The sequence below is a fragment of the Nycticebus coucang genome, chromosome 2 (assembly GCF_027406575.1).
Source record: "Nycticebus coucang isolate mNycCou1 chromosome 2, mNycCou1.pri, whole genome shotgun sequence".
NCBI lineage: Eukaryota > Metazoa > Chordata > Mammalia > Primates > Lorisidae > Nycticebus > Nycticebus coucang.
This window is the reverse complement of record NC_069781.1, coordinates 23,567,563-23,593,284: the sequence shown is the minus strand read 5'-3', so window position 1 is coordinate 23,593,284 and position 25,722 is coordinate 23,567,563. Positions and strand designations below refer to the sequence as shown.

Genomic DNA, 25,722 nt, shown 5'->3' with positions numbered 1-25,722 from the left:
AAAGGTGAAAAGACTGAGCCTCGCAGGAAGACTGAGATTTATTCATCCAGAGTCTATGGCTGTAAGTGGAGGTTCTGAAATGCAAACCCTTGGCTCACAGATCTCAAAGCCTGTTGGACTAATTTGGCCCTGCTGCTTCCCATAGGTCTTCTATCAGTAGCAAACGTGGGAGCAAATGTAGGCTCACCTGAACTGCCAGTGGGTACTGCTGTCTGACTTACCAACCCCCACCTCCAGCCCAGCCCTGCCCCTGGCCCCCCTAGTGGGGACTTCCCCAGGGTTTACCTGTCACCCTGTGCAAGTCAGTTCCCCAGCTCTGGGTCCTGAGTGCCATTCCCAGGATCCCTTCCCTTACCCACCTCCTATCTTTGTGACTTCAGATAAGCTCCCCTTTCTCTGGGTCTGGAGCTTCCTGTCTCCCAGGGTGCCTTGGTGACTGGCCCCTGCTGGCTCCGTGTTTTCTAGCAAGGGTGAGAGTGCCCCCTGCCTGTCACCTGCGTCCCTTCTCTTGCCCTCACCTTCCTGTATCATATGGGACAGCTGGGTCCTGGCCCCGGAGACCTGGAACACTTGACGGCCCCTCCATGCCCTTTGCCGAGTGCCCACTACATGGTGGGCTGCTGATGAACATTGTGGCTAAAAAGCTTTGCACACTTGCCATGTGCCGAGCATCACCCGCCTTAAGGGTTTTACGTGAATCAACCCATCTAATCCTTCCAGCAACTCTCTGGAGCTAGACACATTGCCCTCCCCACTTGACAGATGAGGAGACTGAGGCATGATGCATCAGCCTCCTCACCCCACTTCTGGGTGGCTACCTTTTCCTCCTAGGAGGCTGCCAGGATGGGAAAGGAGGGGGGTCTTCCAGGCTGGGTGCCTCATGCAGGTCTTCTTTCTCCACTTGTCATGCTTCCTTGGCCTGAGCTTCATCCTCTTTTATTCCCTCCAAAGCCAGTTCTACCCCAGTCCTTAGACCAGAGTAGTCGCTCAGATGCACAGCACGTCCTTGTGTGAATCCCAGGAGACACTGTTATCTTTATGGTGTTTGTTCAGGAATCACCTCACGGGGGTGTGTGCACTTTATAAGAGTATTTTTATGCCTATATCTCCTTGCTGACAACCAACTGATGGTGGTGGTGACTAATGTTAACCTTTATCCAGCACTCATGCACCAGATGCTATGCTAAGCTATTTATGTGGTTTATCTCTTTCAATCCTCTCAGTAATCCTTTGATCCTTATTTTACAAATGAGGGAACTTGCCCAGGGTCACACAGCTATTGAGTGTTGGCAGTAAGATTTGAACTTAGGCAGGATAACCCCAGGGATGAGGGGATATTGTCCCCTGAGCAGAGAACTGCAGAATTAGAAAGAGTCAGAACCCTAGATTCTCATCTGTGCTTTGCCACTGACTTACATGTGGTGTTGGGGAGCCCCCACCTCTCTCTGGGTCTCAGTTTACCCATTACAAGAACCTTACAGGCAACTTGTAAGGTTCTTCTGAGCAACGGCAGATGTCTAAGGACTTTGGGCATCTCCAGGACCCGCCCCCAGGCCCATTCTGCATGGGATCCACAAGAATGTCCCCCCAGGGGTCCAGGTAGTCATGCAGGGCCCTTTGTTGAAAATCCATCCAACTACCCAGGATAGGCTGCCTACCTCCGGGAGTTAGGAGAGTGGGTAGCTGGGGTGACAAGCCAGAAGTGGAGTCCTGGGGCCAGGGAAGTTCACAGGAGAGTCTTCTGGGCCAGCCCCTGTCTCCATGCCAGACTGTGCTTGGAATCTAAGAATGTCAGTGGGAAAGGACCTCAGAAACCCACCTGGTGCCCAGATCTGCTCTGTGTGGGCCCATGCTTCCCTTTGGAGTCTCCCTCCCTCATATTTGCTATCTGCAGACCCACTCCATTGGAAAATCCTCCCAACTGAGCTAGAAACTGCCCCAGAACCCCCAGACACCTGCCTCCTGCCTAAGCCCAGGCCCCAGTAGGCCCTGCCTGCCAGGACAAGCTCCTAGCAGTCACACCCTTAGAACTCTCCTTTCAGGCAAGCTGAGCCCAAATTCCAGCTTTATGCCCTCCACACCCTGCTGTCTCTTCTCTGGACACACTCCAGTTTGTCACCATCCCCCATAAAGCTTGGTACCAGAAGACAAAACTGGCAAAGACACCCTTCACTTTTCCAAGCCTGCCACCACCCTCCTTCCTGCACTGCCCATTCCTGTGACATCATGCCCTCTCCCACGGGCCTCCCTGAACAGTCATAGCCGAGCCATATGCAGACTGGCCACAGGCCCACCAGGCCAGCCAGTCCTGATGGGGACAACCTTCTGATGGATACCACCCTGCGGCCACACCCATGTTACCCCTCCCACCTGCTCTGCCTGCAGTGGCAAAGAGCCTGCCTGTCCCCACTCTCCCCAGGAACACGTGGAGATGGCAGTGATGGAGGTTGCAAGCTCAGCAAGACACTGGCTGTTGGTTTTAAAACTCCTTTGCAAAGCCAGCCTTGCCTTCTTAAGGAAATAACCTCAGGTCCCCCAAATCCCAGGAAAACCTTGCTTATACCCCTACTAACTGCGAAGAGGGCATCTTCGGGCTCCAAGCAATCAGCAACTGACCAAGTGTGTAAGTGCCCACTTCAAATTCCAGCTCTTTCGCTAGCAATTTGTGGGACTTTGGGCCAGAAGACTTAGCTTAGCTCTGCCTCAGTTTCCTTATCTGTAAAATGGGGAAAAGAAAACCTACCAAGGATTAAGTCATTTAATACAAGTAAAGGTTCCAGAATATGGTGGAGACGTGGTGAGTGGATTAAAATGTTAGCTGCCATCCACCCGACAGAGAATGTTCTACAGCCAATAAGAATGATAACCACCCATTCACTACAGAGCAAAACATTAATAACATCAAAAAGATGGCATCCTGCAGTCTGGTCAGATTGTGCCTTACAAATTTAGTTTACTGCTAACGAGCTTCATTGCCTTGGAACAGTTGCTTCCCTGCTCTGGGCCTGGTATACAAGCAATCAAAATTGTTACTTCTTATTTGTTTTTATTATTATTATTGTACACAGTTTTTGTGTCAGCAAGGGTTGAAAATGTAACAGGAAAATGGAAATAGTTGGTTCTGAGAGGTAGAATGGGGTGGATTTTTTTTTTTCTTGATGAAAATGTCTTTGAGCTTATTGAGACTCTTGTCCTGCCAGTGTGTCTAAGTTGGGAAAAATTGCCCTTGTCTCCCAAACCCGACTCCTTCCTGTGAGTCCATAGGGTGTGTATGGTCAGGATTCTGGCTTCTCTCTGAGCCACCCTGTCGCCACCCTGGCCTGGGCCTGGCAGGGACATGCGGAAACCACGTGAGGATGTTTCCTGCGCCAGCCTGGCTGTGCCAGCCCTGACCCTATTGGCAGCTCAGGAAACTGTCAGGAGGGTCTGTGGCTGGTTGGCTGTGGACACTGTAATGGATCCCTGCGGTGTGGGGCCTCTGATGGGCTTATGACTAATTTATTCTCTCTCTCCCTCTCTTTCTCCCTCTCTCCCCCACCTCGCCCTCCCACCCAGGGAGACAGGGGTGACCCAGGGCCTGATGGCGAACATGGCGAGAAAGGCCAGGAAGGGCTGATGGGTGAGGATGGGCCCCCGGGGCCCCCTGGCATCACTGGTGTCCGGGTGAGTGTGCAGATGTGTCAGCACCTGGGGTTCCAGGGGACACAGAATGTCCGTGCCTGTATAGGTGGCTGGGTGAGAGGTCTTTTGGCAGCAGCCACCTAAGGGGTCTTCCGGTCTGTTTCTTTCTTCACCTGGGAGGTTGCCAGAAGACCCGTCTGAACACATCTGTCCCCTACTTCGCCCTCATGGCTCCTAGGAACAACATCTTTTCCTTATTAGTCTTGCTTCCTTGTCTGGCATAGACCTGGCCCCTGCCCACCTCCTCCCATCCAGCCCCACATCTAAACAGTTCTTTGGATGAGCCATGGCTTATACCCCTGGGCCTTTGCACATGCCTTTCCCCAGACACACTCCCTTCCTCACTGCCCTGGCACCTGCTTAATTCCTGTTTGGCTTTCAGCCATCATTGTGGATATCACTCATCCCACAAAGCCATCCCTGAGTGCCAGGCCGGGCCTGAGCCTCCAGGGCTGTGCGTAACACCCAGTGTATATCTTGGCCCCACAAAGGCTAAGACCTTGTCTGTACACACTTATATCTTTAACATGCAGCCCAGTGCTTGGAGGACAGAATGTGACCAAATTCAGTTTGTTGACTGAAAAGATAAGTCAGAGAAGCTGTGCTCTTCTCCCCCAGTAGAAATGTATTTAGTCCATAAATGCTTCTGAGTGTCTTCCCTGAACCAGGTTCCCTGAGACTGTAGAGATAATCACAAAGTATCCCCGCCCTTGAGGGACATATAACCTGGTAGAGAAAGGGACAGAATTGTCCTGTTCCAATATGTATAGACAACTTGCTCAGTGCTTTCCAAAGTGTCCCCTCTTTGATACTGATAGTAACCCTTAGGACTTGGAAAATTGTAGAGGTAAAGGAACTTGCCCAGGCTCACACAGTAAGAAATGGTGGAGCTGGGATTTGGACTGACCTGCTTGCCTCTACACATACCGCCTGGAGTCAGGGACTGGGTGTTGCAGGGCTGGGAGGATGAGGCTGGGAGGCAGGTAGAAACCCGATTTTATAGTGCCTCAAATACTAGAACCCAGTGACTTGGAACTTGACTTTGTAGGTAGACTTTCACAGTTGAGCAGGGTGTGAGGCCTGTTCAGCTGAACTGCTTGGGACCAGTGAAGATTAGGTGGCCCTGCAGACAAGCCACCCAGATGCACAGGCCTGCTGCCATGTAGGCAGGTGCTGAGAGCTCATACCTCTGCAGCCGGCCTGTCTCCCTGGCTGCACGTTTCACCCTTCACCCCCCAGCAGAGAGATTGATGCCGTTACCTGGACACAGAATTCCAGTTTTATTAAGGCCTGTCCTTGACAATCTTTTCCCTCTCAAAGTGTTTATATGACTAACCCCCAATAGATCCAAATTAGCCTGCAATGAACTATGGTTGTGGGAAAATATTTGTTTCCTAAAAATAGCACCGAAGTGCTAATTCTCCCTAACAGCTGCAGCAGAATGAGCTCACAGCAACTAGAAGACTCCGAGGGAGGCTCTGTCAGACTTGCCATGCCAGGAGGCTTCCCCAGGCTTGACTCAGCACAGGGGAAATGGGCCAGGGGAATTTTGCAGGAGGGGGGCAGGCCTGATTCTCCATCAGTAACTTGCTCTGCGACCTTTCACTTGCCCCTTATCCTCTCTGGTCTTGCCCTTGGTCTGTTGAAGGATTTGGAAGGAATGTGTGCTAAGATTACTTTGAGTTCCAGTATCCCAGGGACCCTCTTTTAATGAGTTTGGAGTGTCTTGACTGTGGGATGAGCAGCAACATGTGGCAAAAATAGCCTTGGAACCAGAATTCAAAGGTTGAACATGAGTTTGTGGCTTGAGCAGCCCATTCTCTGTGTGAATTTAAGAAAATCATTGCCCCTCTCTGAGGCTTGGTTTTCTCATCTATAGAGTAAGTGAAATTTGGGGTGGGAAAGCACATTTAAAAATGCACCAGAAATGTAAAAGTTTGTCTTTATAAATTTGGAGGATAAAATGACTAGAAGCTGTTGTGGTGGTGGTGACGGTGACAGTGTTGATAATGATGGTGGTGGGGGTGGTGGTGGTAACGGTGGTGCTGGTGAAGATGCTGATGTTGGTGACGGTGATGGCGGGATGGTGATGGTATGGTGGTGATGGTGGTGCTAGTGGTGGTAGCAGTGGTTGAGGCAATGGCCATGGTGATGGTGGTGGTTTTATTGGTGGTGGTAGCAGGGTGAAGGTCAGTATTTTTCGTCACTCTCAATTCTCCTATGCCAGCACTGGAAAGAAAGTCAGTGGGGTCAGGCTGAGTGTGTGTCGGGGTCATGGAGGCAGTGAGAGGCCTGTATTGAGTCTCTTTGGCATCAGGACTGCAGAACAAATACCTCCCACTCTGTGGCCTGGAAGCAGTCAAATATTTAAAAATAGAATTTTATGAGCCATCAGAGCCTTTCTAGTAATGCATCTATATGGATGAGGCCCAGTCAGAGTCTTCTTTCCAGGCCCAGAGCCTCTTCCACTGGATGCTCCAGCCCTGTTATACTCAGGGCTGTCCACCATAGGGGTGCACTTAGCTGGGGACAAACAATCAGAACAAGAGGCCATCTGGGCAGAGACCCAGTCTCCCATCTCCTTGACCCTATAACCAGATGCTTTGGTGCTGACTCATCTCTCCTCTGACAGGGGACCGGTCAGCCATTGCAGTCACTTTTGCACTGGCAAATTCCACCGTCCAGTGTCTCATGAGTTCACCATTGCCCAGTGAGGATCGGCCAGGGCCAAGAAACTGAGGATCCATGTCTCAGTTCTCCCTTAGCTGGGAGGCCCACACAGAGCACTTAATCCACTGAGCCTCAGTTTCTCTAGCTCTAAAATGGGGTAAATAATCCCTTCCTCCCAACACTGGTGAGAATGTGATGAGAATAAGTAGAGTGGAAACACAGTACCTGGCGCCTGGTCAAGGTTGCGATGATTATTAGTATTTCACCACCAAAGAGACCTTGAGATTGCCTTGCATTGTCCAATAAAAACAGAATACAAGCCACATATATAATTTTAAATTTTCTCATAGACACATTTTTAAAAAGTAAAAAGAAATAGGTGACATTAATTTTAATAATATAATTCATTTAGCCCAGTATATCCAAACTATTATAATTTCAACATGGAATTAATATAAAAAATCACTTGCGAAATATTTTGCTCTTTTTTGTAGCAAATCTTTGAAATCTGACGTGTAGCTTACACCCACAGCATATCTCAATTAAGATGTAGATTTTCATTAGAAATGTTTGATCTGTATTTAGATTTCATTAAATTCAGTCAAAAATGTGGATTCCTATACCCAAGTTGCTCCAAATGTACTTGAAAATTTTTCAGTAACTGAATTAGGTATCAGCTTTTAAATTTAATTTTAAGGTAATTAAAGTTAAATAAAATGAAGAATTTGGTTCCTCAGTCACAGTAACCGCATTTCAAGTGCTCATGACTGGAGGCTACTATCAAAGCCAGTGTCCCCATAATTTCTGTACGCTGGCCACCCACTGCTGTCCTGTACACCAGCTGCAGAAATCTGCATGCAGGAATCAAGTCCCTCTGGCTCTTTCCAGGTGTTTCCTTGTTCCTCTAGGGCCCCCCTCTTCCTGCCCCTCTTTCACCACAATTAGTGCATCCTCTTAAAGTGCAACACCTATTCTAAGATGGAACTGTCACCTCCCTCATTCCACAGATTATGCCTCTGTTAATGCAGCTAGAGGAATTGCAGCACACCAGCTCTTTAGTGCTTGCCAGGAGCACAGATGTTCTTTCCAGTTCCCATGAGGCCTGTAGTCAGGAAGCCCCCTCCAGCCCAGACACACTGCCGACCCTACTCCCTGCATCTGGGCCTAGTGTGGCTCAGGGTTTGCACTCTCCTCTGTCTCTGTGTCCAAGCCCACACATGCACACTTACACACACTCACCCCTGCTGAGCAATCTCCCTCACTGCTGTGGAGACAAAGCAGCACTGGCCTTTCCCTGGGGCAGTGTGGGTGAAGGCAGCATTTTGGGCTGACCTGTTGGGGGGTGCAGAGTGGCCTGCTAGAAGGAATGGCCTGAGGACCCCAGGGGGAATGTTGGAGGGCGGTTGACCTTCACAGCACAATGGCCTGAGGCCCCCCCAGCTCAGTTCCTGAGAGAGGACAATCCTGGCGGTGGGGCTTGGCCTCAGCGATTGTACAGAAGTGATGCACAACATCTCAGAGATGGGGGGAGAACCTGCCTTGCACCATCAGTGGGGACCCTGGGGGTGTGGGGAAGAGGTGCAAAGGACTCTGGGCATGGAGCCAGACAAAGCTGGGATTGAACCAGGGCCCCGTGCTGGGACCCTGGGCAAGTTATCTCACCTTTGGGAACTTGGCTGCCCTAGTCTGCGGAAGGTGGTCTTGCTGGGGCCTAACATTCAGGGTCGTGGGGAGGATGGAACAGTGTGGAGCCCCACAGAGAGATCAGTGCAGAGAGCTGCTCCCATAAGGACGGGCCTGGACACTTAACAGGAACCAGGACGGCAGTGACACCAGCACTAGAAGCCTGGGGTTGCAGAAGCCACATCCGACTTTAACCAGTCACTTCCTACGGGCCAGACACCATTGTCAGCATGTTCCCATGTCACTAACTGCACAGCAGAGGGCATTGAGCACAGGAGCTTAGGCAGGCGCGAGGTCACACGGGTACCAAGTGGCAGGATCAGCTCTGCCTCGCCTGTCTCTGAAGCTAACCGTCCAACCGCTTTGAATCCACCTCAATTTCCTCTCAGTTCTTATCTTTCTCTTGTTCTTCCCCCTCTCCCTTCAGGGTCCTGAAGGAAAGTCAGGGAAGCTAGGCGAGAAGGGCCGGACTGGAGCCAAGGTAGGACCCCCCCGTCCTGAGGGGCACAAGTCTCCCTTGGTCCCCCAGTGACTTCTGCTGGGACCTGCTGACAACTTGTCTCTCCTCCTGCTGCAGGGTGCCAAGGGCTACCAAGGACAGCTGGGTGAGATGGGCGCCCCTGGAGACCCCGGATCCCCTGGCACCCCAGGCCCTAAGGGGTCCCGGGGCAGCCTGGGACCTACGGTGAGGACTCTCTGGCTGGGGTGGGGGAGTTAGGCATGGAATAGAGGGGACCAAGGGCAGAAAAAGAGGCACCAGGTCGCCCTGCGCCAGTGCACCTGGCTTCACTATGGCTGGATGCGTAGCTGTTTGTTGTCCCAGCCACCTCTTTTGAATCATGGATCGCTTTAGAAACCTACAGAAAGTTCCAGCCCTCCACTCGAAAAGTATACACAACACCAAATATTTCTTCTTGCAATTTGAAGAGATAGATTTTTTTCATTAGAAATAGATAAATTGCTATAGAATGCCTGGATGACTCCAGGGGTCTCTCAGGGCACTGCTGGGCCACCCTGAAGGAAGTGGGCAGGAAGGTTTCAAATACCTGCAAGGAGGTGAAGACCCTGTCCCCTCCAAGCTGGCTCTATAGTGCTGGCTTGTGGCATTTACCACTTTCCATGATGTAAATGGTCCCTCCATGGCTGACGTAGGCTACCTGTGTGCTGTCACATTCGCAGAGTTGGGGAGACGTGCAGTAGCTCCCCATTCTATAGTGTTCCCCCCATGCAGATTCAGTGGATGGAAATGGCTTCAGGAGCATAGGTGGTAGGAAAATGATCAGGAAGAGAGACGTTTCGAATGTTATCTTTGTTTTTAATAAAATTGATGTAAGTCCATACAATTTAATTTTTAATACAGTTCTGTTTAACTGGCTTGTTAAAGTTCTGAAAATTTAGCAATCAGCTGCCTTGAACCTCTGGAACCTGGAAGAGGAGGGGCTGGAGCAGGAGTAGGGGGCTCCAGGTGATGCCCTTTGCTTTCTGCCTTGGTTCTGGGCAGTGTGGACGTGCCAGGTTGCTGGCGGAGCAGGGCTGGAGCCTGGGGGAGAGACTGCCTGTGTCCCCACTGGGGGACCCAAACTCTATACCAACGAGGGTCTCCTCCTCTTGTAGGGTGCTCCAGGACGGATGGGGGCCCAAGGAGAACCAGGACTGGCTGGTTACGATGTAAGCAGATGGCACCTTGGAGCAATCTTGTCTCCTCTGTCCCCAACTGTCCCCAACTTTGTCCTGCAGGCCTGGCCTGCCTCAGCCTCCATTCCCAGCTGAGGGCTGGGCCCTGAGCCACTGAAGATATGGGGTCTCACTTGGACCCATAGTGGAGGTGGGGTTGGAGGACCACAGATGTGAGGGGGTGGTCAAAGTGAGATCAGCCATCCCTAAGCCCTCCTGAGTCTCTTCTGCAGGAATGGGCACTCATGTGCCTCAGGGGGCCCCATGGTGCTCTCTGTGCAAGGGAATAGGGCTCTCTGTGCAGCCCATTTTTGTATCCAAGTTGGCACCTCCTTAGAGGTGGCTGGGCCATACCCCTGTTACATGTTTGAGGAGACCAGAGCTCAAAGAAGGAGGGGTCTTACACAGAAAGGGAAACAGTCTCAGACAGGCCTGACAGCTTGCTACACGTGGAGGTGGGGTCCTATCCCTGACCTGTGGCTAGATCCAGTGTCTGAAGGAGGGGCTGCAGGGAAGGGGGCACAGAAGATGGGGGCACGGAGATGGCGGCACTGGGAGCCAAGGGAGATGTCTGCCCCTGCAGTCCTGGCGGCAGTCTGTCGTACCAGGCACTTTGCCTCCATTTCTCTCCCTGACCCAGAGGACAAAGCTGGCTCTCCCAAGCTCCCCTCTGTGTCTGCTCCTGGGCAGGGCCATCAGGGCCACAGACCATCCAAACTAGAACACCCTGAGGGGCGTGTCTGGAAGGCTGGGGCCCAGAGAGGCACAGGACTTGCTCAGAGCCACACAGTGAGTTGGGGCAAATCTGGACCCACCTTCACAGCTCAGTGTCCCCATCTCTGAGTCTCCGTCCTTTATCCCTCTTGAGTCCTAACTCCCTATCCTCTCTATCTTGTGTTCCTACAGGGGCACAAAGGTATCATGGGACCCCTTGGACCTCCTGGACCAAAAGGCGAAAAGGTGGGTGTTTGGTCTAGGGAGCAGCTGTGCCCTTGTACCTGGGGCCAAGGTCAATTCTGGGGTCAACAGGCACAACTTCTAGGGTACCTGTGGCTGGGGAAGTGTGGCTCACTTCCTGCTCACACCACGGCTAGCTGGGGGCAGCCACTGCAGCCAGTGTCCCAGCTGCTGTGCCCAGGAGGCAGGAGCTCTTAGGTCCTCCTTCAATACTGTGTAAGGGGTGTCATCTCTGTACCCAGCACTGGACTAGATAATGCAATCCTGCCCTCGTGGGGCTTACAGTCAGTCACATGGTGACTAGCTCTGTAATCCCATCATCTACGTGAACTTGGGAACTGAGGACTTGCTCGGGAATGAAATACCCTTGAGAGCGAGGAACCCCAAAGATTAGGGGAGGTGTATGCAGTCTTCACCCTGTGGCTCCAGGTTTGGTAGAGGAGGGGAATTGCTGGAAGGAGCCTCAGTGATCACTGGACCCTGCCCCACCATGCAGGTTGGGACATGGAAGGCCAGAAAGGCCACGGCATTGGCCCTGGGTGCCATCCCAAGGCAATGCCAAGAGGGGCCCAGACCCCAAGTAATGTCTGAGTCCTACATTAGCAGGTCCGAGTCCCCCTTCCCCCCTTCCCATCCCTCATTGCTCAGCTAGAAGGTACGGCTGCTGCTGTCTTTCACTGCCCCCTCCCCCACTTCCCCAGCCTTCCTTTCTTCTGCTGAGTCAGCTTCCCACTAACTAAACCCTGCTGTTGGGTGAGTAAGCTGGCCTGGCTTGTTGTCTAGCCGGCCCCTTCCTCCTCCTGCTCCGAGGAGCACACATCTGCATTTGGAGTGGGCCGCAGGCTCCAACAGCTGCCACAGGTGGCTGCAGAAAGTGGCACTAGGTACCTGAAGCCCCTCCTGGACCCTCACACTCACACTGCCAGGAAGGGGTTAACAAGGAGCCTGGAACCAGGAGGAGCTGGTACCCCCAGGGCCTCTGCTCTGGGTCCTCTGTAGCAGGCTGCTGAGAGTGAAGCCCTGATCCTAAATCTGCCCCAAGTTCTTGGGATCCTCAGTGGGTCCCCAGGATTCCCTGAGCCTTGATCTCCTCATCTATTATGTGGTGGAGACCTTAACGAGACTTGTGTCAGCCAATGTGTATGTGATGCATTTTCTGACTTACCAGATGTTACCACATTAGTTCATTCCTTCAGCTCTCCAGGTATTCAGGGAGGACATAGTGTATTCTAAGCCCTGAGCTAAGCGGCTGGGAAAGATGCTCTAAAGAGCTCAGAAATAGAAATCGTCTCACGAATGAATAGCCAAGTGCAAGGTCAGTGTTGCTGGGAAGACCCACCAGAGCACACAGCCCTGTGCAAAGCTCCCTCCCCAGCTTTTCTGATAATCCTCCAAGACCCCAGCAACCCCAGCGTGTAGGTGTCACTGTTCTACAGGCCAGGTGGGGAAACCGACTCTCCATGATGCTCAGTGACTACCTTAGAAGCAGGAGAAGGAGGTGGCGGGGCCGGGACTCAGACCCCTTCTGTTTGACACCAGGGCCTACTCCCCTAATCAAAAATACCCCGGATGAGGAACCAACATGCTATTTAACCTGAACCCCCATGGGGCACATGTCTATAGAGCTGGTGGCCAGGGGATGGGATAAGACTGAAAATGGGGTCCGTGGAGGGAGGGTTCTACCACTTTCTGGTACTAAAACATACCCTCAAACTATATCCACATGTGGGAATCAGCAAAGCTGGCTTTTGGTCCAGACTACCCCTGTATTCCTGAGTGGTGTTGGCTAAGACCCTTCCTTCCCTAGGCCTCAGTTTTGCCAGCTTTAAAGTATGGATGATACTCCCTAGCATCGGGGTGCTATATGGATTCTGTGACACAGTGTACAGAGTGGCTGGCAGAGCATAGTATGTAAACACAGGCCCCTGTCCCCAGCCCCCAGTTTAGCTGCTTCCTCCTGAGTGCCAGGTCAGGGAGCCATGGAGAGTGGACAAGGAGGAGAGGGAATTCCTTAGGTACAGCTGGTTCTAGGCCTCAGGCCAAGTCCCACCTGCCTCCAGCCTCCACCCATAGGAACCCCAGAGGCCTGGGACCAAGGTGTCATAGCCACCAGCCCTCAGATCCTCTGGCCAGGGGTGACCTATGTTCCAGGCCCTGGTCTCTTCTCTCTTGCCTATTGGGGCCCCTCTTTGATCCCTCTGGACAACCAGGATCTTCAGGGGTGCCCTCACTTGAGTCTCCTGCCAGAATGGGCTCCCAGGGAGCTTTCTGGGCTGCAGTCTTCTGAGCCCTGTGGTTTGCAATTCACCTATCCACCTTCTCTGTCATTGGCAAGTGGCATCCGTCTAGCCACCGCAATGGCTGCCTCCTGGTCCTGTGAGCAGGCCTGGGCCTTGAGTGGCCATGGCACCAAGATCTGAGTTCACAACTCAGCTCTGTCCCCATCTGTCTCTGCTCACATCCTGGGACACATCCTCACTGCTGTCATTGTTAACAGGTATCACAATTTTAATGGCCATTTACTGAGCCCTACTATGTGGGCAACAGTGTGCCAAGCACTTACTGTGCTTTTCCTCACCCAGTCTGCAGCACAGCACAGGACACATCCCAGTCCCACTCTGCACACAGGAAGCTCTCAGGGACAAGCCCCCGAGCTGGCTGGCTACTGAGTGCAACTTGGGGCTTCTATGGAAGGCTGGGGAGTTCGTCCTCAAGCTGGTCCTTTGTCCACTTCCTCCCAGCAAGGATCAGAGACTCTGACGGAGTGTGAATAACTCAGAGCAGGTCATATCACCCTCTGTGCCTCAGTGTCCTCATCTGTCAAATGGTGATGATGCAGAGAGAGCCACGAGTTGGCCTGTCTGGCCATGTGTGCCAGCTGTTGGAATTATTGGTACTTCCTACAAGGCATTGTGAAATCCTCACCAGCCCCTTTGCTCCACCCCAGCAGTCCCCAATCCCCACATGAGCCAGAGACAGAAAGGGGTTAGTGTTAGGGTTAGGGTTAGGGTTAGCCTCTCTCTGAGGGCTCTCTTAACTCTAGAGTTCAGGCTGAGGGGTGCCCAGTAGGATGGAGGGCATAGAGCTCTCTTCCGTGTTCCACAGTCCTGGTTCCACACCACAGCAGGGACTGGCTCAGACATGCCTACCCTACCCTCTCTGGCCTCAGTCTCCCCATTTGTGACCCAAAATAGGTTAGACTTTGTCTCTGATGAAGCTCTTTCTGTCTGGAATTTGCCAGATTCCCCCAGGAGCAGGTGGTTTGTCCTAAAACTGGTTCTGTGTCCACAGGGAGAACAGGGAGAGGATGGCAAGGCCGAGGGGCCCCCCGGGCGGCCTGGAGATCGGGTAAGCACCCTCACCCCCAGGAGGGAAGCCCTGAGAGAGATCTCTAGGGAGTATGACCAGCATCCTTTGAGCCTGGTGGCACCAATTTTTCTCTTCTCCTTGTCATTCAGGGCCCTGTGGGTGATCGAGGAGACCGTGGGGAACCAGGGGACCCCGGATACCCTGTAAGTATCAGGAGTATCCTTCTGGCAGGATCAGGAGTGTCCAGGATGATGACACATGGCTAGAAAGAACAAGAAATTTCCCAGCTCCTGCCCTGCCCAGCCCCTCCAAGGTGGGCCCTCTTCATCTGTCTCTCTTTGCTTCTAGGGACAGGAGGGTGTTCCAGGCCTCCGTGGAAAGACAGGCCAACAGGGGCAACCTGTGAGTGGCATTTCCTGTCCCATCCCCTGTCTGGTCCTGATGCGAGTAGGGCAGCGGGAATTAAAGAACTGGGCCCTTTAAAGCTTAAAGGGACCCTCCCCTGCAGGAGGGCCTGGGGCGGCCATTCTGTTTTTTCCTGCCCTGACCCTGGGGGCACCCCCAGAGCCTGCACCCCCAACCCCCTCCCCACCCTCCCTCTCCAGGTGGAGATTGGCCACCCTCCCCGGGAGAGAGTCCTGGGGCTGCCTTGTGTCATCTCACCTTGGTTTGCAGGGGCATCCAGGACCCCGGGGGCGGCCGGGACCCAAAGGATCGAAAGGCGCAGAGGTAAGAAGCTGGATGTTCACCAGGGAAACTGAGTCCCAGAGATGGGAGGAGCTTGCCTAAGGTCAAACAGCTATTGAGAATCCTGCACGGTGCTCTGGCCCGGGTCCCATATCCCTTCAAATAGCCTGAGGAGGAGGGATGATCAGCCCATTTCTCTGGGGCCCCAGGATAGACACCACCTGAGGTTAGCCAGTGGACTTGAAGCCAGTGCACAATGCAGAAAGACAAGAGCGGTCTAGAGAGAGTAGAGAGAGACAAGGGTGCTCATGGAGCAGGAGCTTTCTCCCTCGGATCTTGGGCCCCTGCACCTCCCTCTGCCAAGGTAGGGCCAGTGCTGCTAATGCCCCTTCCTTATTGCACCCCCTCTACGTGCACCCTCTAGGGCAGTGGTTCTCAACCTGTGGGTCGCCTAAATACATCCTGCATATCAGATATTTATATTATGATTCATAACAGTAGCAAAATTACAGTTACGAAGTAGCAACAAAAATAATTTTATGGTTGGGGGTCACCACAACATGAGGAGCTGTATTAAAGGGTCACGGCATTAGGAAGGTTGAGAACCACGGCTCTAGGAGATCAGATGGAGCTATGGGCTAGGGCTCCAACCAAGAGATGGTTAAGGTGAGGGCCTCTGAGTGTAGGAGCCAGTGAGGGTACCTCCCAGCCTGGAGCAGGCTCCATGGCAAGTCTCCAGGCTGACCCTGAACCTGGCCCTGACCCTGGGCTTCCAAGCCAACATGCTTTAAAGCCCCTTTGTGGAACCTGATGCTCACACAGGGCCCACGTACTCAATACCTCCCTCCCAGAGCCCCTAGGGTCCTGTACCTCCTCCTAGTAGCCTCCAATATGTGGTCATTTATTTTTCAGGGGCCAAAGGGAAAGCAAGGCAAGGCCGGGGCACCAGGCCGGAGGGGGGTCCAGGTGAGTGACCACAGCTGCTGCTTTCCCATCAGCCTGCTCACCCCCACCACAGCCTCATCAGCTTCTTATGTACCCCCAGGGCCTACAGGGGCTGCCAGGACCCCAGGGTGTGGTGGGGAGACAGGGCCCTGAGGGCATCGCTGGACCAGATGGGCTTCCTGGCAGGGACGGGCAAGCGGGACAGCAGGTAAGCAGGGCTTGGTGTTAGCAGATGGCATCTCCAATTGGGATGAGAGATGGGGAGACTTCCACAGGCCATTTACCAGGGGAGCTGCTTTAGAATCATGGGAGGGGCAGAACAACATACCCAGAAGTTTTCCTTCAATGCCCTGGGGTGGGCATTTGTCACATCCCTTGGGACCTGGTGCATACCAGCACCCAGGTTTCATTTAGTTCCTCCCCTGCCCAGTGGATAGAGCTCCTAGGTTGTAAGAGGCATCCCCTCCTCACTGACAGACCCTCAGCTCCTCCTGTCCCCCTGGGCTTGTTCCCTCACACATAGGCAGTCTGGCCTCTGTTCTGGGGTGTCACCTCCACCTCCTCCCTCCTGCTGCACCTGAAGTTCAGCTGGGCTTTGAGCCATCCAGTCTTCCTGGCTATTTCCTGAAACATATAAGACCCTCCTTTGCTTACTTTCTTTCCAGGGGGAGCAGGGAGATGACGGGGATCCCGGCCCCATGGGCCCTGCTGGGAAGAGAGGAAATCCAGGTGTGGCCGGCTTACCTGGAGCACAGGGGCCCCCAGGATTCAAGGTCAGACACTTCCTGGTGCACCCATGTCCCAGGGCCTGTGGGTAAATGAAATGCATACTGTTGCCTTTTCTTGGGGTTCCCTGCCCCAAGCTTGTACCAGATCTAAAGGATAGTCTTGTCCAGGAAGCTGTAATTCTGCCACCCCCTCTACCAACTAGATCCTCAAAACCTTCAACTGGTTGTTGCATTATCCATAGGTGCCCTCTTGTGGGCATCTTTGGAACAACAGATGTTGCTTGTGGCCAGGATCCTTCAAAGCTGCCTCTAGTCACTTCAGTGGGGGAGGTTGATGTGAGTCAGTCTGAGCCCCGGCTAGGCACTAAAGGGAGGATTCAGATGGATGACCCAGATGTGGTTCTGGCCCTCCCTGAGCCTGAGGTGTAGCTGGGGAAAGGTTGGATCCCCTTAGGAGGAGGCAGGCAGAGTGAAAGATGGCCTTGACCCAGGGAGGATCTGAATGAGAAAAGAAGGGGAGAAGACAGTCTAGGTGAGAAGAGGGTTTGGGCAACTGCTTGCTGGTGGGCAGAAACAATAAAGCAGAGAGGCAGAATGGGAGGGGAAGGGGAGGTAGGACCCTGAGTGTCAGAGTGGGGAAAGAGACCTTCCTCTTCAAGAGGAACACCCCACTGCCAGGCCTCCATCTGTTGCCCCAGCATCCTGAGATCTCAGGGGACTCCGTGGAATCACTGTTCTGCTTTTCTTAACTGCCCCCCTTCCCTTCATGACTGGTTATTTTGGTGTGTTTCTTTAAGGGTGAAAGTGGGTTACCAGGACAGCTGGGCCCCCCTGGCAAGCGAGGGACAGAGGGCGGAACAGGGCTTCCTGGGAGCCAGGGGGAGCCTGGATCCAAAGGCCAGCCAGTGAGTATGTCCCAAGGAATGCACATGCCCCAGACTCACATGTACATTCTTGTGTACACACATGGATTCTCATGTGTACACACTTTTGCACACAAAAATAGACCTAGAAGCCACCTCCCTGCGCTGTGACAAGGGCTGAATGACATACTCTCTGGATACCAAATACTGTTCTCCCTCTGCTGAGTTGGATGGTGGGGAAGGCTGAAAAGAGAGACCTGAATGATCCTTTCAAGATGAGAAGAGGTGCCTATGTGCCTTTGAGCAAGTCCCTGCCCTCTCTGAGATGCAGATTCCTCCTCTGTGAACAGGGTATAGCGTATCTCCCTGATGTGGGAACATAGAATTCATGGTGGTGCCTATAAAGCACCTGGCCCATGGCAGGTCTCAGGGAATGGGGTTACTTTTAAGGGATCATTTCCTCTTCTTCTTTTTTTTTTTTTTGAGACAGAGTCTCATTTTGTCTCCCTCGGTAGAGTGCTATGGGGTCATCATAGGTCACAGCAACCTTAAACTCCTGGGTTCAAGCAGTCCTCTTGCCTTGGCCTCGCGGAGTGCTAGGATTATAGGCATGGAGGATGGAGGGGAGGGGATCCTTTTTTTCTTTCTTTCTTTCTTTTTTTTTTTTTTGAGACAGAATCTCACTTTGTCGCTCTTGGTAGAGTGGCGTGGCATCATAGCTCACAGCAACCTCAAACTCTCAGGCTCAAGCGATTCTCTTGCCTCAGCTTCCTGAGTAGCTTGGACTACAGGCACCCATCACAACGCCCAGCTATTTTTTTTAGAGACAAGGTCTTGCTCTGGCTCAGGCTGGTCTCAAACCAGTGAGTTCAGGCAGTCTACCGGCCTTGGCCTCCCAGAGTTCTAGGATTACAGGCATGAGCCACTGCACCTGGGATCATTTCTTTTTCTTTCTTTTTTTTTTTTTTTTGTAGAGACAGAGTCTCACTGTACCGCCCTTGGGTAGAGTGCCGTGGCATCACACGGCTCACAGCAACCTCCAACTCTTGGGCTTACGTGATTCTCTTGCCTCAGCCTCCCGAGCAGCTGGGACTACAGGTGCCTGCCACAACGCCCGGCTATTTTTTTGTTGCAGTTTGGCCGGGGCTGGGTTTGAACCCACCACCCTTTGCATATGAGGCCAGCGCCCTACTCACTGAGCCACAGGATAGAGCTTTTTGGACAGGTCGGGGGAGTCTGCGGGTCCTTTCCTTCTCTCCCCTGAAGCTGTAGGACAGGTACTCCTGAGTCTCATGGAGCCTTCCCTGTACAATACCTGGATAGGGCCCCCAACGTGACAGGGCACAGGCTGACTGGGGTCTAGTTTGTGAGCTGTTTGCCCTCATCTGGTCACCTCTCAGTGGAGTCACTGCTATCCTTGGAGAGGGCAGGAAGGAGGAGGCAGGTTCAGGGTCCTAGGGGACTGGCTGGGCACACTGGCTGACCCCACATGCCCTCTCTTCCTGTTCTCCCTGCAGGGCGACTCCGGTGAGATGGGCTTCCCAGGAATAGCTGGTCTCTTTGGGCCCAAGGTACAGACTCCCCCTCCTTACTGGTCTTGTGGGGTCCCATTCATCCACCTACTCATTCATTCATTTATTCATTCAACAAACATTTATTGAATACTTAAAAATGTGGGCGGGAGTGCAGCTGGGATCAAGCATGAACATCACTCTCCCCCACCCCTCTACGCCCAGCAACTGGCACTTCAGCAGACCCAGCTTCCAAGCCCAGCTGTTTTGTGCCTCAGGCCCATCATTTAGTCTCTCTAAGCCTTGCTTTCCTCATCTGTAATGTGAGAATAATAACTTTAGAGGATTGTTATAAAAACTAAGACAAGAGGCGTATACCACCGAGCACTGAGTCAGCATGCTGCTGGCACCTGGTAGAATAATTGTGGGCATTCATTCCTCCTGGGGCCCCTCAGGTAAGGGCTCCCTTGACAGGGAGGGTGAGGGTTGGCAGACCCCAGGGTGAGGGAACTGCCAGGACCCTTCCTCTGCCTCCTGCAGGGCCCTCCTGGAGACATCGGCTTCAAAGGCATCCAAGGCCCTCGGGGGCCTCCTGGTTTGATGGTGAGTCCCCTCCCTGTCTGTCCCTGCAAGTACATCAGCTGGTCACACGGCCTCACCCTCTTCTTGCTCCTTGAGTGCCCTCTGCCCACCGTCCTTGTTCCTTCCTCTACACCTTTGCTCATGCTGTTCACCCCCAACTCCCCCCCCGAGCTGCCGTCCGTCCCTCCTTCCTCTCCACTTCACCCTACTCTTGATGGAGAGCTCAGGAGATGCATGGCCTGGCCCCTGCTTGTGGCAGTTTCCCCCTACCCCTGTGGGACACTCACGCTGCCATCCACCCTGCTGTCGCTGTGACTCTATTCACCAGGCCCTGGAATAAGGACACATAAGCCTTTCTGTCTCCTTTAGGGAAAGGAAGGTATCATCGGGCCCCTCGGAATCCTGGGACCTTCTGGACTCCCGGTAGGTGTAGGGGCTGGGCAGGAAGACTGCTGGGTCCCCTTCCCTTCCTGGCTCCAGATGATCTCCGTGATCCAAGGCCAATCTGAACCTCACAGTCCCCATCTGGGCCCCTCTGAGCACTGTTTCACTGGGCTGTATTCTATTGCAGGGTCCAAAGGGCGACAAAGGCAGCCGTGGAGACTGGGTGAGTGGATGAGCGGGGGGCAGTGCTGCAGGGGCAGGGGCGGGGTGGGCTGTTGGGATGGTCCTGGCTCTGCCAGGTCCCCTAACTCTTTCCCCACTTCTGTCTCCCTCCAGGGTTTGCAAGGTCCGAGGGTGAGTGGGCTGGGCCTGGGGGGCTGTGGCTGGGCACTCTTGGGTCCCCTCCCCATGACTGCTGATGTCCCTGGGTGTGTCCTCTCCCACTGGACCTCCATTGTCCCATCTATCCTTGTGTGTGCCAGGGGAACCGCTGTCCTTGGGTCTCAGGTCTGCCTGGAGAGGGCTGGGATGGGGTGATGGAAGGCCCTCAGGGACCAGGATCTCACTCTTCTCCTATTCCTCCAGGGTCCTCCTGGCCCAAGAGGGCAGCCCGGCCCCCCGGTAGGTAACTCAGTGCTGGAGCCTTTTGTGTTCCCGGGGTAGGAGACGGAGTTCTCGTGGATGAGACACAAGGCTTTTTAGGCAGATTAAGCCTAAACCCTGACTCTCCTGGGACTCCCATGCTTTTTGTAGTTCACAGACTGGTGGGGCTGGACCTCTGGGGGAGTATAGTCCAGCCCAGTGGAACCATCCAGGCCTTCAGGGGAGCAGAGACCAGCTTGGCAGGTCCTGCCTTGCTGGGCAACCTCTCCCATCTCCTGATAGCCTCTGAGACTCTAGCACACAGTCCCTGTCAAATATTAACCTATCTTCTTCTTTTCAGGGTCCTCCAGGGCGTCCTATCCACTTTGTAAGTTGGAAAACATTCTCTTTTCCTCCTCAGGGCAGGGCCTAGTGGGTGGGAGGGAGGGAGGGAGAGGCAGTCAACCCTCTCTGGGCCCTGTGGCTAGAACCTCAAGCTGGGTCTGGGAATACCCATGTCCTTTTCTCACTTCTTACTGGAACCCTGGACCCTGAAGCAACAGAAAGAGCCCTGGGCCAGAAGGAACCCAGGAAGATGTTCCAGCCACTGGGTTCCTGGTCCTGTCCATGTATTCTACACAGATGGGCTGATTGTTGAGGTCCCTTTGTCTCAGATTCCGAGTCCAAGAAGGGATAGGCATGGGGGCACATTGGGGCCCCTGCATTCCCTAGGGGGTCCACAGCCCTGTCTGAGAGCACAGCCCCACCGAGCCCTATGATGGCTCCATCCCCGTTTTACCGTTTCTTTGCTTGCTGGTTGGAATTAGGCCCAACAGCATCCCAAGGTGTGGCCACAGGGAGAAACTGGGCAGGGCAGGAGCCCCTGGGACGCATCACTCAGAATCTGCACTTTCTCCTTCCACTCTTACTGTCTCTCTCCCTGCCCTGTCCTCAAAGACAGAGGGACAGTCCTAGCCTCTTCCTCTGCTGCCTTCCCTTGTCCTTCTCATCCATAAGAAAGATGGCTAGGGGAAAGTGTAGGAATCCAGGAAAAATGGAAAATTAGAGTATTTTGAATGTCTGCTGCATGCTTGTTCTATGCTGAACATCTTGAGCAGTGCTTTTTTGTATTAACTCATGGGTTCCTTCCAACAGTTCTATGAGAGCGTCTTATTACCTGGCCTATTTTCAAGATGAGGGAACTGAGGCAAAGACAGGTTAAACAATGTGCCCCAGATTGTGGTGGGGCTGGAGTGTCACCCTAGAGCTACCCCCAGAGTCCAGACCCTAAACCTGGGCTTTTGTTGCATTTCTGGCAAGACCACAGCTACACTTCTGCCGAGCCTGGTGTTGTGATTGGAGATATAGGTTTAGATCAGGCCATTACAGTGCAAGGCAAGGGAAAAACACAGGGACTGGGGACAGAGAGATGAGTCCTCCTCCAACCTAAGGGCAGGAGCCTTGGGAAAGGTGTTCCACTGCAACTGACATCTGCAGGATGGGTGGAAGGCAGGGTTTCTTAACCTGTTTTCATAATTCTTTGCTGCAAGTGACTTGCATGTAAATCATGCCCCTCCCCCACTTGGAACAATCAACAATGTCTCCAGATATTCCTTCATGTCCCCCAAGGGCATCATTGCCCCAAGGTGGGATCCTCTGGTACAGGAGGTAGACAGATTACCAATTGCATGGGAGGGAGGAAGAGTTTTCCAGGCTATGGGAGCAGCAGGTGCAGAGGCCCCATGGCAAGCTAGAACATGGCATATAGGAACCTGAAGTCTGTCGTGTGTCTGGTGCTCGGACACGTGGGGGGTGGGGGTGGGGGTGGGGGGGAAGAGATAGCTCGAGAGCACAGTACTCACACTGGGTCTTGTAACCATGATGAGGAGTTTGAACTTAATCCTGAGGGCAATGGGGAGCTATGGACGTGCCTGGAGGAAGGGAGTGGCACGGTGAGGTTTGACTCTGTCTGCAAGGGGAGAAAAGACAGAGAGTTCTGCAGAGGGCACATGACTTGGCCAAGATCCCTGTGGGAAAGATAGGGAGAGATAGGGGGTCATTGGGCCCTGGGGCTCCCACTTAGTGGATCTGGGGGACTTTAAGGAGGGGACAGGATAAACACCTTGTCTTTTCCCTGCACAGCAACAAGATGACCTTGGGGCAGCTTTCCAGACGTGGATGGACACCAATGGAGCACTCAGACCAGAGGTACCTCCAGGAGCTAGACCTACATGGAATCCCTTTCAGGGGAAAACACAAATAATGTCCCACTGGTGGTCACTTCTCTCTATGTGGCTTGCACCAAGCATGTCAAAACCCTGTGGACGTTGTCTCACACCACAGACTGGGCTTGTTGCTGAGACTTAGCATGGGCAGCAGCAAGTCCAAGGTCCCACGGCCAGTGCAAGCAGAATAGGGCCAGAGCAAGGCCAGTTTCAGGCCCCAAGCCCTTGAGCTTTCTCCAAAGGCCTCTCAGAATTCAAAGCTCTTGCTGGCCAGAGTCAGGGAGAAACATTTGCCTGGACCCAGAGCCCACCCTGCTTCTCAGCATTCACCCCCTAGGAGCAAGAAGCTCACAGTCAGCCCACAGGACTTGGCTAAGACCCCAAGTTGAGGACAGCACCTCAATTCCAAGATGCCGCACCGAGAAAGGCCTTCTGTGTCCTTTAGTCCAACCTCTATTGGGAGCTTGCCTCCTTCCCATGACAGGGAACTCACTGCCCATAGCTCCGACGTCCTATAAACATTTCCATCTGGCCCCTGGGCAGGGTGCTGGGGCAGGCAGATGCCTGGAGACAGCCTTGACTTTCTGAAGGCTCACAGTCCAGGGGGAAAGACAGCATGGACAAGACCCTTACCATCTGTTTAGGGAGGTCAGTGGAAAGGCAGGGACATCCAAGACTCAGTATGACCATATCCAGAGATCAGTTAAGCTGCACGCAAGGGGAGCGCTGACCTGCAGCCGTCCTTACTGTTATTAATGGAAGGAGCCCCACCATGCAGCGCCTTCCACCTGCTCTTCATGGGCTACAGAACAAAGTAGAAGTTTGTTTCTTGTGCACATAAAAGGTAATTAATTGGCTTGTTAATGAGGGAGCTCGCCTGCCTATCAGGGGCTCTGTCCTCTTCTTCTCCATTGGTCCCCAGTGTCACCTCCTGTCATGAGAAGAGAGACTGGGGAATCACGCCGGGGGTGCTTTGTGCCAGGCTGTTAGGATTTACACTGCTCTGTTCCCATGCCATGGTCTGGAGTGTGGTCAGAGGAGTTGGGAAGTGTGGTCTGTGTGTCCAGACAGAAGAAATAGGTCGAGCAGCTGCCTGTCTCTGATGTACACACGCACATGCCACCTCTGCCACCTCCTGTGGGGGGAGAGTTTATTTAGCTCTGATGTGTAGTTCTGGAAGCTGAGGCTTGAAGTCACACAGGAGGAAGCTCTCTGGTCAGGGTTGCTTTGACGCCTGGCTCTTTAGCACTCTGAGATCCCCACCTCCCCACTAGTGGTGACCTGCTCCCAGGGGGACCTGCTAATAGGGGGAGACCTGCTCCTAGAAGGACCTTCTCCTAGAGGGGACCTGTTCCTGGGGGCATCTACTCCTGGGGGGACCTCTTCCTAGGGGGGACCTGCTCCTCGGGGGTCCTATTCCTAGTAGACCTGTTCTGGGGGGACCTACCCAGGGAGGACCTGCTCCTTCTCCGAGTGGACATCATCTTTCTAGCCTCGTGACTGCTGGCCCCTGTTCCAACTCCTGGTGCCTCCGTGGAGCCCCCACTTATACCACAGGGGAGCCCAGAGGGGCTCTCTCCATACTTCCTCCATGGACACTTTCTGGATAGGGATTCAGGGCCACTCCCCAGTATCCTGTGCACCTTTGCCTGCCTTACAGGGACTGTGCCTGCCCTTTGGGAGGACATAGGCTGACCCCACAATCTTCTCAAGGCTCTGATCCACTGTGGCAGCCCCACCTCCCACATCTTGTTCCTGGACCCCAGTTTCTTATTTGTGAAATGGAGGGAAACCTACTCCCTGCCCAAGTCATGACCTGGGACCTCGGCGGCATCTTCCAAGGAGCCTGGGGCTGTAGTGGCTGGGACAGTGGACAGGCCACGACCTTACGGGCTGGTGGCTACTCCCTCTCTGTGTGGCAGGGCTACAGCTACCCCGACCGGCTGGTGCTGGACCAGGGAGGGGAGATCTTTAAAACCTTACACTACCTCAGCAACCTCATCCAGAGCATTAAAACACCCCTGGGCACCAAAGAGAACCCCGCCCGCGTGTGCAGGGACCTGATGGACTGTGAGCAGAAGATGGCAGATGGTGAGCGGGCTTCCTGCCCAGCAGGGGCTAGGGCTGGCCTGGGGGTTTGGGGAGGACTGGGGAAGGTGGAGTTCTTGATACTCTCTCTCCTTGGCCAAGGTTCTGTCCCCGGGAGACAGCATGTGGGTAGTCTATCTACTAATTTATTCATTCAACACTGAGCCTTGTGCTGTGCTCGGCTTTGTGCTTCTGGAAGGTGGGGTGTAGTGGGGACCACCAAGGAGTGGCCTCACCCTTCCAGAGTTCCAGGTCCACAGCTGGGGTTACCATTTAGTGCAGTGAGACAAGAGTTTTGATAGAAAAAGCCTCCAAGAGTCCCAGCACCTGGGGGCCGGTACATCAGGCTTCCCCATCTGTCTTCACCTTACTGAACTCTCTCATCTATGAGGACAGGTGGTTCTGGCAGGTTCCAGCATCAGCCCTTCTTTAAATAGACCCTGAGCCCAGCAAGCTGTGGCCTAGCCCAGGCCACCCTTACCTCCCCAGCTGCAGAGTGACTGGTCATCCCACTCTCCAACTGCAGAGCCCCTGGCTCCCTGGGAAGCCCACTGGGGAAGCCCGATGTGAGCAGCAGTGCCCAGCTGGCAGGGTAGAAGCCCTAACCCCACCCACCCCTGGCCAGTCCTAGGAGGAGCCTGAGGCCTGGGAAAATCCGCTCAGCTAAATAACCTGTCAGACTCTAGGACAAGTGGCTCAGCCTCTCGCAACCTCAGTTGTCTCCTCTATTAAATCGACATGTCCCAGTAGCAACCAAGCCAAATGCTTAGCTGTGTGACCCCCTCCAGGGGCTCTGCCAGCTGTGAGCTCTGTCCAAACCTTCCATCTCTGAGGCTTGAGGGACCCCTTTTCTACTTATCCACCCTGACTTCATGCCAAGCTGGGGCTCAATGGGTCACAAGGTGCGGTGCCCACTGCAGAACCCAAGCTTCGCCTCCCCCCACCTCCAGATACATCCTCTCCTCCCCTGCTACCCCTAGGTACCTACTGGGTGGATCCCAACCTAGGCTGCTCCTCCGACACCATCGAAGTCTCCTGCAACTTCACACATGGCGGACAGACATGCCTCAAGCCCATCACGACCTCCAAGGTACCTGTCTGCTCCCTACCACGCACCAGGCTGTCGCTCTCTGCCCCCAACCCTGCCTCAGGC

The 25,722-nt window shown here is 53.7% G+C and overlaps 1 protein-coding gene across 5 annotated transcripts in view; it reads left to right on the top strand.

The window, feature by feature from the left end:
* Positions 1–25,722, top strand: part of COL27A1 (collagen type XXVII alpha 1 chain) — a 137,319-nt gene that overhangs the window by 105,607 nt on the left and 5,990 nt on the right. For 3 of the 5 annotated variants that reach the window (XM_053564874.1, XM_053564883.1, XM_053564864.1), the window contains 24 exons: positions 3,556–3,663; positions 8,462–8,515; positions 8,612–8,639; positions 9,433–9,499; positions 9,649–9,702; positions 10,615–10,668; positions 13,957–14,013; positions 14,124–14,177; positions 14,323–14,376; positions 14,580–14,703; positions 15,574–15,627; positions 15,707–15,814; positions 16,272–16,379; positions 17,132–17,239; positions 18,715–18,768; positions 19,249–19,311; positions 19,660–19,713; positions 19,862–19,897; positions 20,011–20,028; positions 20,260–20,295; positions 20,618–20,644; positions 22,399–22,464; positions 24,404–24,572; positions 25,550–25,659. In XM_053564874.1, coding sequence (XP_053420849.1) covers positions 3,556–3,663; positions 8,462–8,515; positions 8,612–8,639; positions 9,433–9,499; positions 9,649–9,702; positions 10,615–10,668; positions 13,957–14,013; positions 14,124–14,177; positions 14,323–14,376; positions 14,580–14,703; positions 15,574–15,627; positions 15,707–15,814; positions 16,272–16,379; positions 17,132–17,239; positions 18,715–18,768; positions 19,249–19,311; positions 19,660–19,713; positions 19,862–19,897; positions 20,011–20,028; positions 20,260–20,295; positions 20,618–20,644; positions 22,399–22,464; positions 24,404–24,572; positions 25,550–25,659 — 1,665 coding nt within the window. Of the gene's footprint in view, positions 1–3,555; positions 3,664–8,461; positions 8,516–8,611; positions 8,720–9,432; positions 9,500–9,648; positions 9,703–10,614; positions 10,669–13,956; positions 14,014–14,123; positions 14,178–14,322; positions 14,377–14,579; positions 14,704–15,573; positions 15,628–15,706; positions 15,815–16,271; positions 16,380–17,131; positions 17,240–18,714; positions 18,769–19,248; positions 19,312–19,659; positions 19,714–19,861; positions 19,898–20,010; positions 20,029–20,259; positions 20,296–20,617; positions 20,645–22,398; positions 22,465–24,403; positions 24,573–25,549; positions 25,660–25,722 lie in introns of those variants that run through there. The other 2 variants (XM_053564891.1, XR_008374901.1) reach the window with 2 other exon arrangements.